Below are 14,959 nucleotides of genomic sequence, written 5' to 3' on the forward strand. Positions count from 1 at the left end.
TTGGCACTTATAAAAAAATAGTTGTTCGGCTGCTTGCACACTGATCCGCATCCGCAGCACAGTGCACCTGTGGCTTTCCCGTGGGTTCGCTTCACTGAGCTATAGACTTCTATTATATCCTGCAGGCTTGGTGTGCTCTGTTGCGCTTCCCCATTTACTTAAATGTGTAGAGTTTGGATGGCCTGCCGTCTGCCAATCGCAACGTGTCATGTGAACTTTGTTGCGGGCGCGAAGTGAAGCATCTCGGCTGCAGCATTTAACCACTTAGCAACAGGGCCATAGCCAAATGATGGCTACAGCCCCCCTGGGGCGCGCACCTGGGAATGTTTGGGACATCACGGATCACAGTAAAGGGCCAATGACAGCGGCCCTTTACCACGTGATCGCTCCATTCAATTCAGTACATCAGGTGTGATCAGTTTTCAGTGATTGGCACCATAGCTTGTAGACTCTCTTACTTTCACAAAGACCAAATAATATACACTGATTTGGGTTATTTTTCCCAAAGATATGTAGCAGTATAAATTTTGGACAAAATTTGTGAAGAAAAATTACTACCGTATATACTGGAGTATAAGCCAAGTTTTACAGCACTTTTTTTTGTGCTAAAAGTGCCCCCCTCGGCTTATACTCGAGTCAAGCACTTTTCTGCAGCAAAAAATGTCATTTTCCAAACCGATTTTGGGGCCCCGTATCTCGGGGCCACTTGGTGCTAGGAACCCCAAATTTGGTGTGCAAACCCAGTGGAACTGGTACCACAACATATCCAAAGCTGGGGTTCCTAGCACCAAGTGGCCCCGAGATACGGGGCCCCAAATTCGGTTCGGAAAATGTCATTCTCTGCTGCAGAAAAGTGCTTGACATTTTCTGAACTGACTTTGGGGTCCCGTATCTCAGGGCCACTTGGTGCTAGGAACCCCAGCTATGTTGTAGTGCTAGTACCACTGGGTTTGCACACCAAATTTGGGGTTCCTAGCACCAAGTGGCCCCGAGATACGGGGCCCCAAATTCGGTTTTGAAAATGTCATTCTCTGCTGCAGAAAAGTGCTTGACATTTTCTGAACCGGTTTTTTGGGGCCCTGTATCTCGGGGCCACTTTGGATATATTGTGGTGCTAGTTCCACTGGGTTTGCACACCAAATTTGGAGTTCCTAGCACCAAGTGGCCCCAAAGTCGGTCAACTGTGTCCATCTGCAGCAATGTCATTTCGGGACCCTCTGGGTCCAGAGACCCCAAATTTTGGCTGCAGCTAGGGGGCATGTAGGAACCCTTAACTACCGAGTTTGAAGTTCGGCTGACCTATGGCTGCAAATGGGCACAGTGAGGCTGCAAATGGGCATTGTTGACCCTCTTTTTCCACTTACAATAGCTACGCATTTCTCACCCTAGGCTTATACTCGGGTCACTAAGTTCTCCCAGTTTTTTGTGGTAAAATTAGGTGCCTCGGCTTATATTCAGGTCGACTTATACTCGAGTATATACGGTAATTTGCTACATTTTATAGCGGAAACCAAGAAAAGTGCTTTTTTTTTTTTTTTTCATTTATAGCACAAAAAAATAAAAATACTCAGTGGTGTTTAAATACCACCAAAAGAAAACTCTATTTGTATGAAAAAAATAAATAAATTTCATATGGGTACAGTGTTGCATGACTGAGTAATTGTCATTCAAAATGTGAGAGCACTTAAAGCTGAAAATTGGTCTGGTTAGAAAGTGGTTAAACATCACCGTCAGCTACCTATTGCAGCTTAAGAATTCCGCTCAACTGCACACTTTTGCTGCCAACCACAAGTCTAAATGAAGCCTGAGAGTGACAGCAGTGGACTATACCTGTGCAATGTGTGTTGGCACAGCTACTTATAGTGTCCACCAGGGGGCAGAGGTGGCCAGGTAGCCAGACAGGAGCACATCTGGGAGATGGTTGTTATGCCATAACAGGAAGTGCCTGAACAAGGGCCTTCATAGCAGGGTCACCAGGTATTATAGTCATTTTATACCTGTTCAAATTTCTAGTTTAACGTGGCCGCAAGTTAATTTTAAGGTTAAAGGAGTTGTAAAGGCAGAAGGTTTATTTTATCTTAATGCATTCTGTGCATTAAGATAAAAAGCCTTCTGTATGCAGTAGCCTCCCTTGGCCCCCCTAATACTTAACTGAGCACCATCTCTGTCCAGCGATATCCACGTGTGTCTTGTCCGTCCGTGTCTCTCCCTCCTGATTGGCTGAGACACAGCAGCTGTGCCATTGGCTCCTGCTGCTGTCAATCAAAGTCAGTTTTCCAATCAGGAGAGAGAGGGGGTGGGGCCGAACCACTGCTCTGTGTCTGAATGGACACACACACACATCGGTGATGGCTTGGGTGCCCCCATTGCAAGCTGTTTGCTGTGGGGGCACTCAACAGGAGGGAGGGACCCGAGAAAAGGAGGATCCGGGCTGCTCTGTGCAAATCCAAGTATGACAAGTTTGTTATTTTTATAGAGAAAAAAAACAACACTTTACCATCACTTTAAACTGGTTTTCATGTAGGTTCATCCAATTCAAGCCTCATGATAAGCCCAAGCTTCCAAGTACAAAATCTAAATAGATATGATATGTGGCACTAACTCTAATTATTTTTAATTGTTATATCATTTATTAACTTTTTTTATTATTATTATTATTTTATAGTGGAGGAACTTATAAGTCCAAAAGACATTGATCCCTTACATCGCTATGTTCCCCGTCAGGACCAAAGAAATATCAGTATGCGATACTCCAATCAGGTAATTGCCTAATGCACATGTGGTAAGGTAAATTCCGTCTCACCCTAAGAGGCACCAGTCATGACCAAGTTCAGATGTGTTGTGTCTGTTACTGAGATAGTGGCATAATGATGATACATCCTCTGTGGATATTTAGGGTTGATGCTCACCCATAGCATGACAACGCTCACTCACTATATCAGTGCAGGAACAGCATTGTCCCCCTAGACTGCCCCCTAATTATGTTACAAACTTCTGCCCATCTCCTCATCTCTTTTACATTGAGAAGAGTTTTTTTGTAGTTTACAAAAGATAGTTAATAACATGGTTTGAGATTTTAGTTCAATACACAGGAAGTTACAAGGACGCTGGATTTCAGACAGGATCAGCAGCTATATTTCTAATTTGCAAAAAAAAAAAAAAAAATGTACCGTATATACTCGAGTATAAGCTGAGTTTTTCAGCACATTTTTTTTTTTTGTGCTGAAAATGCCCCCCCTCGGCTTATACTCGAGTCGTCTTCTGCAGCCTAATCACCCGGCGCTGTGATACATTCAGTCTAATCGCATGCCATGCCTCTGCCTCATGCCTCTTTCTCAGCCTCATGCCCCTTGATCGGCGTTGTGCCGGCGTTATCTCCTGGTGCTGTGCCCATCTGCACAACACCGATCAAGGGGCATGAGACGGAGGCGTGAGGCTGAGACGGAGGCGTGAGGCTGAGACGGAGGCGTGAGGCTGAGACGGAGGCGTGAGACGGAGGCTGAGACGGAGGCGTGAGGCTGAGACGGAGGCGTGAGGCTGAGGCTGAGACGGAGGCGTGAGGCTGAGACGGAGGCGTGAGGCTGAGACGGAGGCGTGAGGGTGAGGCTGAGACGGAGGCGTGAGGGTGAGGCTGAGACGGAGGCGTGAGGGTGAGGCTGAGACGGAGGCGTGAGGGTGAGGCTGAGACGGAGGCGTGAGGGTGAGGCTGAGACGGAGGCGTGAGGGTGAGGCTGAGACGGAGGCGTGAGGGTGAGGCTGAGACGGAGGCGTGAGGGTGAGGCTGAGACGGAGGCGTGAGGGTGAGGCTGAGACGGAGGCGTGAGGGTGAGGCTGAGACGGAGGCGTGAGGCTGAGACGGAGGCGTGAGGGTGAGGCTGAGACGGAGGCGTGAGGCTGAGACGGAGGCCTGATTGAAGCTGAGACGGAGGCCTGAGGGCTGAGACGGAGCCCTGAGGGCTGAGGCATGCAGATGGACACAGTGAAGCTACAGATGGGCATTGTTGACCCTCTTTTCCACTTACAGTAGCTGTGCATTCTCACCCTTGGCTTATACTCAAGTCAATACATTTTCCCATTTTTTTGTGGTAAAAGTAGGTGCCTCGGCTTATACTCGAGTATGTACGGTAACCTTAAAAAAAGAAAACAAATGCAGCCACAAGAACTGTTAAGCTGCAATGTATTACATTTTTGTTGATAGGTTTAGATACAGTATAAACCAGGTGTGTACAACCTTTTGACTCTTCTGGGCCATATTGGAACAAGAGGAATTGTCTCGGGCTGCACATAAAATACACTAACGATAAGGTGAGCTGATGAGCAAAAATAGTTAGGCAGATCACAAGTTAACGATCACTATATGAGTAAAAAAAATAAAAAGTTTTTTTGGATTTTTTATTTTTTATTATTATAAAAGTAGATGAGTGAAACATAAAACTAGTGCGATATCTGACACGGCTTATAATAAACGAGCGCAATCATATCTGCTTGGATGGATGGAGTAGCAATTCTCAATGGATTTTCAAGGTGCTCATCAGATATTTTGGTTCAAATTTTGCCCTTCCCGTGTTTCATCCTTGAAAGTAGTTGCTTACAAATATACAGTGCCTTGCAAAAGTATTCACCCCCTTGGCATTTTTCGTGTTTTGTTGCCTCACAACCTGGAATTAACAGGGATTGTTTGAGGATTTGCCTCATTTAATTTCCAGAACACGCCCACAACTTTGAAGATGTTTTTTTTTTTTTTTTTTTTTATTATGAAGCGAAAAAACAAATAGTACAAAATAACAGAAAAAGTCAATGTTCATAACTATTCACCCCCTTAAAGTCAATACTTTGTAGAGCCACCTTTTGCGGCTATCACAGCTCCAAGTCGCTTTGGATAAGTGTCTATGAGCTTGCCACATCTTACCACTGGGATTTTTGCCCATTCCTCTTTGCAAAACTGCTCCAGCTCCTTCAAGTTGGATGGTTTGCGCTTGTGAACAGCGAACTTTAAGTTTGACCACAGATTTTCTATTGGATTGAGGTCTGGGCTTTGACTAGGCCATTCCAACACATTTACAGGTTTCCCCTTAAACCACTCAAGTGTTGCTTTAGCAGTGTGTTTGGGGTCATTGTCCTGCTGGAAGGTGAACCTCCGTCCTAGCCTCAAATCACACAGAGTGCTACAGGTTTTGCTCAAGAATATCCCTGTGTTTAGCACCATCCATCTTTCCCTCAACTCTGACCAGTTTCCCAGTCCCAACTGCTGAAAAACATCCCCACAACATGATGCTGACACCACCATGTTTCACAGTGGGGATGGTGTTCTTTTAGCGATGTGATGTGTTGGGTTTGCGCCAGACATAGCGTTTTCTTTGATGGCCAAAAGTTCAATTTTAGTCTCATCAGACCAGAGCACCTTCCTCCATACATTTTGGGAGTCTCCCACATGCCTTTTCGCAAACTCAAAACGTGCCATTTTGTTTTTTGCTAATTGCTTTCTTCTGGCCACGCTGCCATACAGCCCAACTCTATAGAGCGTACGGCTTATTGTTGTACAGATACTCCAGGAAAAACATCCAAAAAACGCATTTAAAAAAAGTTATAAAAGTTATAAATTGATTTGCATTTTAAAGTGTAAAATAAGTATTTGATCCCCTGTCAATCAGCAATATTTCTGGCTCCCAGGTGTCTTCTATACAGGTAACAAGCTGAGATTATGTGCACTTTCTTAAAGGGAGTGCTCCTAATCTCAGCTTGTTACCTGTATAAGACACCTGTCCACAGAAGCAATCAATCGATCAGATTCCAATCTCTCCACCATGGCCAAGACCAAAGAGCTGTCCAAGGATGTCGGGGACAAGATTGTGGACCTACACAAAGCTGGAATGGGCTACAAGACCATCGCCAAGCAGCTTGGTGAGAGAGTGACAACAGTTGGTGCGATTATTTCCAAATGGAAGAAATACAAAATAACTGTCAATCTCCCTCAATCTGGAGCTGCATGCAAGCCTTAAGATCTTACCTTATGATCTCACCTCGTGGAGTTTCAATGGTCATGAGAAAGGTAAGAAATTGGCTCAGAACTACACAGGAGAATCTTGTCAATGATCTCAAGGCAGCTGGGACCAAGAAAACAATTGGTAACACACTACGCCATGATGGACTGAAATCCTGCAGCACCTGCAAGGGCCTCCTGCTCAAGAAATCACATGTACAGGCCCGTCTGAAGTTTGCTAATGAACATCTGAATGATTCAGAGGAGAACTGGGTGAAAGTGTTGTGGTCAGATGAGACCAAAATCGAGCACTTTGGAATCAACTCGCCGTGTTTGGAGGAGGGGGAATACTGCTTTGACCCCAAAAAAACCATCCCCACCATCAAACATGGAGGTGGAAACATTGTGCTTTGGGGGTGTTTTTCTGTTAAGGGGTCAGGACAACTTCACCGTATCAAAGGGATGATGGACGGGGCCGTGTACTGTCAAATCTTGGGTGAGAACCTCCTTCCCTCAGCCAGGGCATTGAAAATGGGTCGTGGATGGGTCTTCCAGAATGACAATGACCCAAAACACACGGCCAAGGCAACAAAGGAGTGGATCAAGAAGAAGCACATTAAGGTCCTGAAGTGGCCTAGCCAGTCTCCAGACCTTAATCCCATAGAAAATATGTGGCAGGAGCTGAAGGTTCGAGTTGCCAAACGTCAGCCTCAAAACCTTAATGAGTTGAAGAGGATCTGCAAAGAGGAGTGGGACAAAATCCCTCCTGAGATGTGTGCAAACCTGGTGGCCAACTAGAAGAAACGTCTGACCTCTGTGATTGCCAACAAGGGTTTCTCCACCAAGTACTAAGTCATTTTTTGCAAAGGGGACAAATACTTATTTCACTCATTAAAATGCAAAAAAATTTCTAATTTTTTTAAAATGCGTTTTTTCTGGATATTTTTGTTATTCTGTCTCTCACTGTTAAAATAAACCTACCATTAAAAATATAGACTGATCACTTCTTTGTCAGAGGCCAAACATACAAAATCAAAAGGGGAGCAAATACTTTTTTTCCCTCACTGTATCTCTAAAACACTTACCGCGTTTGCTTAGCCATTCAGTGACTTTTTGCACGTTTGACTATTTTAGGTTTGCATTAAAACATTACAAATACATTTTCTTCTGAGTTCCAGGTGTCTGGTTTATCTAACTCTTTCACATAATAAAGCCAGATTTTGCTCTTGAAGCTTTAAGAAAGAGGATTGAGCTTGTCTGGCAAAGAAGTTGAAGACACACCGCAATCTAACCGTCACTAGGACTTCCAAGATAAGTGAACCAGGAAACGATCGCGTAGCGCGTGATAAGACACTTCATCAGGTGCAGCCGTCCGTGAAATTCTGTTGCAAATACACTGGCTCAAATGAGAGATGGAAATTCATTTTGATATCATTCTCTCGGTCTGTGAACTCTTTGTAAGGTCCTGGTGTGGAATATGAATTCATAAAACTGTTATCTACTCCACATCCTCTGATGAATAACATTCAACTCAAACTCTAATAGAAAATTTTGAGTATTATACAGTAAAATGTGAAAAAAAAAACTCCTTAGAAGTTTGTTCTTCAGATGCAGAAGAAAAGTAGTTTGGTTGGTTGATTTACCGGTTGAAAAATTCTTCGATGTTTGCGATTCTTTCATTCAAACCTTGACCGTAGAAACTCAACAATCTACAGTGCCTTGAAATAGTATTCATACCCTTTGAAATTTTGCACAATTCGTCATGTTACAACCAAAAACGTAAATGTATTTTATTGGCATTTTATGTGATAGACCAACACAAAGTAGCGCATAAATGTGACGTGGAAGGAAAATGATAAATGTTTTTCAAATTTAAAAAAATAAATAAAAGTGTGGCGTGCATTTGTATTCAGCCCCCTTTACTATGACACGCCTAACTAAAATATAGTGGAACCCATTGCCTTCAGAAGTCACCTAATTGGTCCACCTGTGTGTAATTTAATCTCAGTATAAATGCAGCTGTTTTGTGAAGCCTGCAGAGGTTTGTTAGAGAACCTTAGTGAACAAACAGCACCATGAAGGCCAAGGAACACACCAGACAGGTTAGGGATAAAGTTGTGGATTCCTTTTTTTTTTTTTAGCGCCATTGGGTGTGGCTGTATTCTCTGACCTTTCAGTTGAGGTTCTTACCACAGTCGCGCCAGATTTTATGACCCAAATTATCCAGCTGTTTGCTGACTGTTTTTGCAGTGGCCACAAAAGTGATCCCAAGCCTGTGATTTTCCCATGGCCTTAGCAGCTTCAGAGCCATCGACCTCAGAGATTCTGTCTGATTCTGAGTCGCTCAAATCCTTCACTAACTAGCTTACCCCTGAGGAGTCGCGATTTGCTATTATTACAAAATTAGAGGAGACCATTTCTTTTTTATTTGATGCGGGGTGCACCACGTTAGGAAATCAGACTGTTCTGTCTACCAGTGCTGCACCACTCTTGGGTCCTTTAAGACCCCCAAGGCCGCAAAGATTTTTTCTTGGCACCTGCTCTTCCAACTTTTTCTCTAAGGAGATTGGAAGCAACCTGACAAGGAACTGTTTGCTAATTGCTTACCGACTTTGTATTCATTTTGTGAGGATTTTTTTCAGCAGTGGTTTAAAATGTTATCGCCTTAACAAGGAAACTACCTTGTCAGTGATATATGCAACTGCCAACCCAACCAAATGTGTCCAAATTTTAATATCTGGACCTCTGCGGTTGCATTGACTGCTTGCATTTCAGATGCTAGCGTTAGGGTGGTGGTGTCCCAGGCCTGCAAACTCAAGTTTCATTCCCTGCTACCTCCTTGTTTTTTCACTTATATTTTCCTTCATCTCCGCACAGAGTAGCAGATCTCCATGAGACTCTTTCGCGTCTTATTGTATTGTAACTTTTACAATACCTTTACAATACAAAGGTTTTACTAAAACTTTTTCACCATTCCTAAACCCAGTGGGGGCATTCACTGCATCTTGGATTTGAAGTTACTGAATGTTTACATGCAGGCCAAAAAATTCTATAGGGAATCCTCCAGATCTGTCATCGCCTCCCTCCACCCGGGACACTATATGCCTTCTATGGACGTTAAAGATGTTAAATTGCATGTACAGCTTTTCCAGCACAGCAGTAATTTGTACGCTTTATCATAGGACTTCTACACTACTAGTTTGTGGCCCTACCCTTTCACCTCTTCTTTTCACTTCCGGTGATCTGCAAGGTACTGGCTCCAGTGGTAGTCATATTGCATTTCTGTGGCATCCTCATTGTGGGACCCATGTAACACCTTCTTTCAAGAGAGTTAGTGGGGGTTCTCTTGGATCATATACCTCTGACTGTCCAGACAAAACAGGGGCTTGTCAAGGTATTGGCCCCTTTACTCTCCTTGCTACATTCCCAGGGCATTCCGATTGCGGGATATCTGGACGACCCCCTGCAAGATCTGACGGACACGTTGCACAAACAGTTCATGTCTTCCAAAGGTTCAACAGGATCCTGAACCCTCAGATATCATTGTTGGAACAGACTCATCATTTGGAGTATCTGGGTCTGGTTCCCAACAAGTCTCAAGCAAGAGGGTACCTTCCCCTAGAAGAAACTTCTGTTCTGAAGTTTGAACTGCAGAAGCTTCCCAAATCTCTTCTTTTGTATGAGTCTTGGGGCTGATGGTGGTCTCCTTTTGAGTCAGTTCTTTTTTTCCAATTTCATTCCAGGCATCTCCAACGCAACATTCTGTTAGCGTGGGGCAAATCAGTCATGTTTTTGGACAAGCCAGTTCAGTCAACACGAAGGCCCAGGTTATCTCTGGCTTGGTGGCTCAAGACTCCAGCTCTGGAGTCATGGAAGTCCTATCTTCCCATCTTTCGAGCTGAGGAAGAGTCCTGGGCACCCTGTTGTGCAACGTTTCTGTAGGCTGCAGTAAAAACAAGGGTTGAAGACTTCCTGTGTCCCACATTGAACTACAAAAAATAGATTTTACGAGTACAAAACTCCTATTTTTCCTAGTTTTCAATACAGTGGTCGGGTTTGCGTTTCCTGTGTCTCTACTACTGATATTCAGCCTATTTGTTCTTGTGACCATAATCACTGGGACTGAAAGGGAGAAAGAAATTGTTTTCAGTGCTCTTTAAAGCAAAACTGAAGTCTACAAAAATGTTAGCCTTCATAGTTTACGTTGTTCTATTTCCTGCTATGTTACAGTTCAGTATAAAGTATGAAGCTGATCCTTCAATGACATGATTTACAATTCGAAGTGGAAAATGGGCACCAGTGAGTCTGTGACGCATTTCTCTGACCAATCCATTATGTATGAAATGCGTTATAAGCTCTGTGGTTTCCATTTTCCACTTGGCTTTGTGATAAACTTCATCTAAATAGCAGCTTCAGAAGTGCGACTTCTTTATATGATATTGAATTGCTGCTGGATAGGAGCAGACCCTGCAGAGGGTACGCCTTGAGGACTTTGCCCCACTGAGCGGCTTTACATTGGTGTATATTGCAGTCACACAATACATTTCAAACATAACATTACAGCTTTGAAACCACAACTCCTACATATGACTTACATTAAGGCAAAGAGATGAAGCAAATAAATCTTTAAGCACCAGTTTTCATACCTGTTCTCGCATTTGAAATATTTGCTCCAACAAATTTGTTTGTCCTTGTTTAGCCTAAGCAGACCTTAAGTGTTTTCAAAGGTTGCAAAACAACTCATGCTGTATATAAGACTTCCAAATACTGTATTTGTTGGCAAACTCATAAAAGTGTGGCATTTAGTAGCTGAATGCCAGAAACGTGGCTTAGAGGGGGTTGGGACATCATACCGAGTTGGGGCTCAAGTCGAGGGTCCATGTACAGTCTGAGTCTTCATGACACATATGAAGGTGTCTCATTTGGCAGTCAAACGCAAGGGGGCACGCCGTAGTGTTTAGGGGGGCAGAAATTCACACTGACTTGAAGCAGAAGCCTGAGCTCCACATAGATCTGTGGATTGAACACGTGCTTACAGATACCACAAAGTGCTTTCACTATAGCGCTATTACCTAATGGCCCAGTCGGGTCCACGTAAATGTTTTAGATAGCATCTCCTCCATCTTCCCCATTCGTTTCTGCCCATTTGGAGTTTACAGTCTAATATTAGCAACACAGACACAAGACTGAAGTATAGTTCATATAGAAGTCATGTAATCCCAATCGCAGCACTATCTGCCTGGAGTTTGCATGTTCTCCCTGTGCCGGCGTGGGCTTCCTCCGGGTACTATAGTTTCCTACTACATTCCAAAGACATGCTGGTTGGCCCTAGTAGGGGACCTTAGATTGTAAGCTCCTTGAAAGAAGGCACTAATGTGAATGTACAATTTATATGTAAAGCGCTAAATAAATTGTTGGTGATATATACGTACCTGAAATAAAGAAAATAAATATATAAATAATCCCCAACTCCAGTCAAATGTTTTATATTTATTTTTTTTTTTTTATTTAAAGAGAGTGTAGAAGTGCTAGAAGATTTGTAAGGTTCATTTCAATTTTATTTAATTGCTCTATCTGTCCCTATTAGGAGATTAAATCTGACTTTCTATCTGTCAGCAGGACAGAAAGTAATGGGAGATTTCTCCAGTTGAAACCCTAATAGCAGTTAAAAAAAAACAAAAACAAAAAAAAAAAAAGGTCAAAATAGTAAGATTTACTAATGTTAACCACTTGCTGACCACCCTACAGCACCCTTTCTGCTTCAGGGCGGCAGCTGTGCGCTGGATCACACACACACATACATACACACACACACACACACACACACACATATATATGTGTATGCATGTATATGTATATATACATACACACACACACGTGATCCTGCCCTTTGCACTCCAATGACCCATTTTCAGCAGAGAGCAGGCTAAAGTCTGCTGACGTCATAGAGTCGGTCCAGGCTCCACGTCATCACGATCCGCCTAGATCCCTGGACCAACACCCGGCTCAGCCTTTCAGTGAGCTGCTGAGAGCCTAAAAAACGTCCGCTCCCACCAACCTCCACAGTCCAGCGCTCCAGTGAGCGTGTGGAGGGGGGGAGCAGAGCAGAGAACCAATGACTGACAGTCACCAGCTCTCTGCTCAGTCCGATGCTGCATCTGTCCCCCGGTGCCTCTACACTGAGAACTGAGTGATCGAACACGGCCCGTCGCTTGGTTCTCACAGCTCCCCGAGCAGAGAGCTGGTGACTGTCAGTCATTGGCTCTCTGCTCTGCCCCCCCCCTCCACACGCTCACTGGAGCCTAGATAAGTATGAATAAAAAATTAAACAAAAACCCATACTTCTCATAAGTCTCACCCGTATCTGTACCAGATTCGAAGTAAGATTTGGTGATGTCACTACTGTACTGCTCACTGTTCTCCTTGCTGGAGAGGAAGTTGTACCTGAGGAACTGCAATGTAAGGATCTCCCTGCTTCTGCTGCATTCATCCTGTGTATTGTTGTTTCTGCCACCTCTCCTGCTGCTTTTTGAATATTCCTCCACCAGTCATTAAAGGGGCAGCTCTTACTTAAATAAGGCAAGCCTTTTTTCTCTACCAATATGGTTGCCTCCACGCAACAACACAATGCAGAACAGGGCATGTTAAGTCAGTAATAGGGAAGATCCACCCTATATGGGATCTCCTGCCTGGAGTTTGCATGTTCTCCCTGTGCCTGTGTGGGTTTCTTCCGGGTACTCCAATTTCCTCCCACACTCCAAAGAGATGCTGGTAGGTAAATTGACTCCTGTCTCAATTGGCCCCAGTATGTGTATGTATGAATGTGAGTTAGGGACCTTAGATTATAAGCCCCTTGAGGGCAGGGACTGATGTGAATATATATGTAAAGCGCTCCATAACTTGACAGCGCTATAAAAGTACCTGTAATAAATTAGTTAGAACTTAATTTTCCGGTATGTTCTTGGAGTGTGAAAGGAGACCAAATAATAAACATTTCCTGCAGATATTGCCTTTGGTGAGAGTCTGACTTGAGATTAATGAGTCAAAATTTGGCCGTGGTAGTTACCTTGCTGACCTTTTGGGAAATGTTTACGTTTTTCTAATCACATGAGGTTCTGTCTACAGTTGCCTCCAGCTGACTGTAGGACATATGCATACACAGCACATTGATGTATCTACAGTGCCCTGTGGCAACGAGCAGAATATGAACATTTGCCACGGGGAGGGTGGATGTTCGCGCACTCTGTCTATATGAGGAGAGAACATGATAATTCTTTGCCATTGCTTGTCATGATCACTCGGCACACTGTTCTTGAATAAAATATATGATCTTATGGGCTTTTGTGTGCATAGTGCAGAAGATGTGCTGGAAGAGTAATGATGAAGCCTCTTCCCCCATAGCTGGGCATGCTGTGACCAGGGAGATCCGCCGATGTCTGCGAGATTTATGGCACAGTGCATTAATGCATTACTCTGCATAGATGTTAGGTTAGTCATCGTGCCATGTATAATCATAAATGCCGCACCGTTGATTGTCCAGACTGCATGCTGTCTGCCCATTGCACCTTCAGTGTCTGCTGTTGTATTCTTTTTTTTCTGACAAATCGTTAGTCTGCAGGCTTGTCTTCACTTCGCGGTTTGGCTGCTTTCATGGATTAAAAGAAACATCATTTTTTTATACTGAATGCAAACAATGAAATAGAAGAAGTTCCACAATCAATCATTCCCACGCATTCTCTCTCTATCCCCCAGTGTCTGCGTTCCACAAGCTGTCCCACAGGATCCAGTAGCTCGACAGTCTGCTGCCTTGTGCCAAAGGAGTCCAGCAGCGTTTTGGCTTGGTGTGAAAAAAGGAATGCCCCAGGTGCCCACACATCAAGCAAAACCCAATCGTTTCTGTAGTAGGAACGGCCGTCTAGGCCATGCCTGTGACGGGTTTCACCCCACCCAGGGGGGCTTAGTCATAATTAAAGCGGTTGTAACCCTGAAAAATAAATATCATTCTGTTCCTTCAAAGTATGAATAACAGCACAGTGCTTGTGCTGTGTAATTTGGCCCTTTGTATCATCTAAAATGCCTGGCTGATCCTGCTTGGTGCCCTCCCCTCTGTAAACTGACCACATTTATCATGGCTGCTGAGCCCCTGATACTGTGGTCAGTTTACGTGCCTTTGTCATCCCGCTGGCTCTCCTCTGTCCTCTCTACCCCTCCCTGCCTTGTCAGCTCCTGTGTGTGAGCCATCTCCTCCCCGCCCTTTCCCTGCTGCTGCTATACTATGTAAAATAACTATCTGTACTTCGTAAAATGCCCTCTGTTATATCGCTCAGTGCCTTTGTTTTTTAAAAATGAAGCAAAGCAATACCTTATTGAAGAGTGCCGCTGAGCAGTCACGTGCCCACCCGCTGCTCTCCTCCTCTCGGCTGATGTCAGAGGGAACCTCAGCCCCTCCCTCTGTAATCCTCAGGCCAGGGCAGGAGAGCCCAGGACGTCAGCTGACTGCACAGCAGCGCTGCAAAATAAGGTATTGCACCACATCATCTTTTTTTTAAAACAAAGGCACTGAGCGATATAACAGGAGATTCCAGTAAGTACAGATAGTGACTTTACAACCACTTTAAGTGTAGATACTTGCCAGCACACCACAGATCTTCAAGTTAAGTCCAAGCAATGTTTTTTATTGAAGCATGATCACACATCACAAGAAAGTGCAACGTTTCTGAGCCGTGCAAGACCCCTTCATCGGACATGTGGCGAAGGGGTCCTTCACAGTGTCAATCATGGCTCTATCACATGCCAGATAAAGGGGTCCTGTGCGGACACATGCCTCACATGCCTGACAAAGGGGTCCTGTACTAGCTTGCTTGTGATGTGATCATGCGTCAATAAAAAATAATTTGAACTTAAAGTAGAACTATAGCCATAACTTTATTTTTTCGTGTTGGATAGAGTAAGGTAGAGTTATAACCCCATCGGTGCCCC

The 14,959-nt window shown here is 44.1% G+C and overlaps 1 protein-coding gene across 2 annotated transcripts in view; it reads left to right on the plus strand.

The window, feature by feature from the left end:
- PHKB (phosphorylase kinase regulatory subunit beta) overlaps positions 1-14,959 on the plus strand; it is a 313,679-nt gene that overhangs the window by 188,286 nt on the left and 110,434 nt on the right. For both annotated transcript variants that reach the window (XM_073605832.1, XM_073605831.1), the window contains exon 14: positions 2,666-2,760. In XM_073605832.1, the coding sequence (XP_073461933.1) occupies positions 2,666-2,760 (95 nt within the window). The remainder of the gene's footprint in view (positions 1-2,665; positions 2,761-14,959) is intronic.

Source organism: Aquarana catesbeiana, linkage group LG11, assembly GCF_042186555.1.
Source record: "Aquarana catesbeiana isolate 2022-GZ linkage group LG11, ASM4218655v1, whole genome shotgun sequence".
Taxonomy (NCBI): Eukaryota; Metazoa; Chordata; class Amphibia; order Anura; family Ranidae; genus Aquarana; species Aquarana catesbeiana.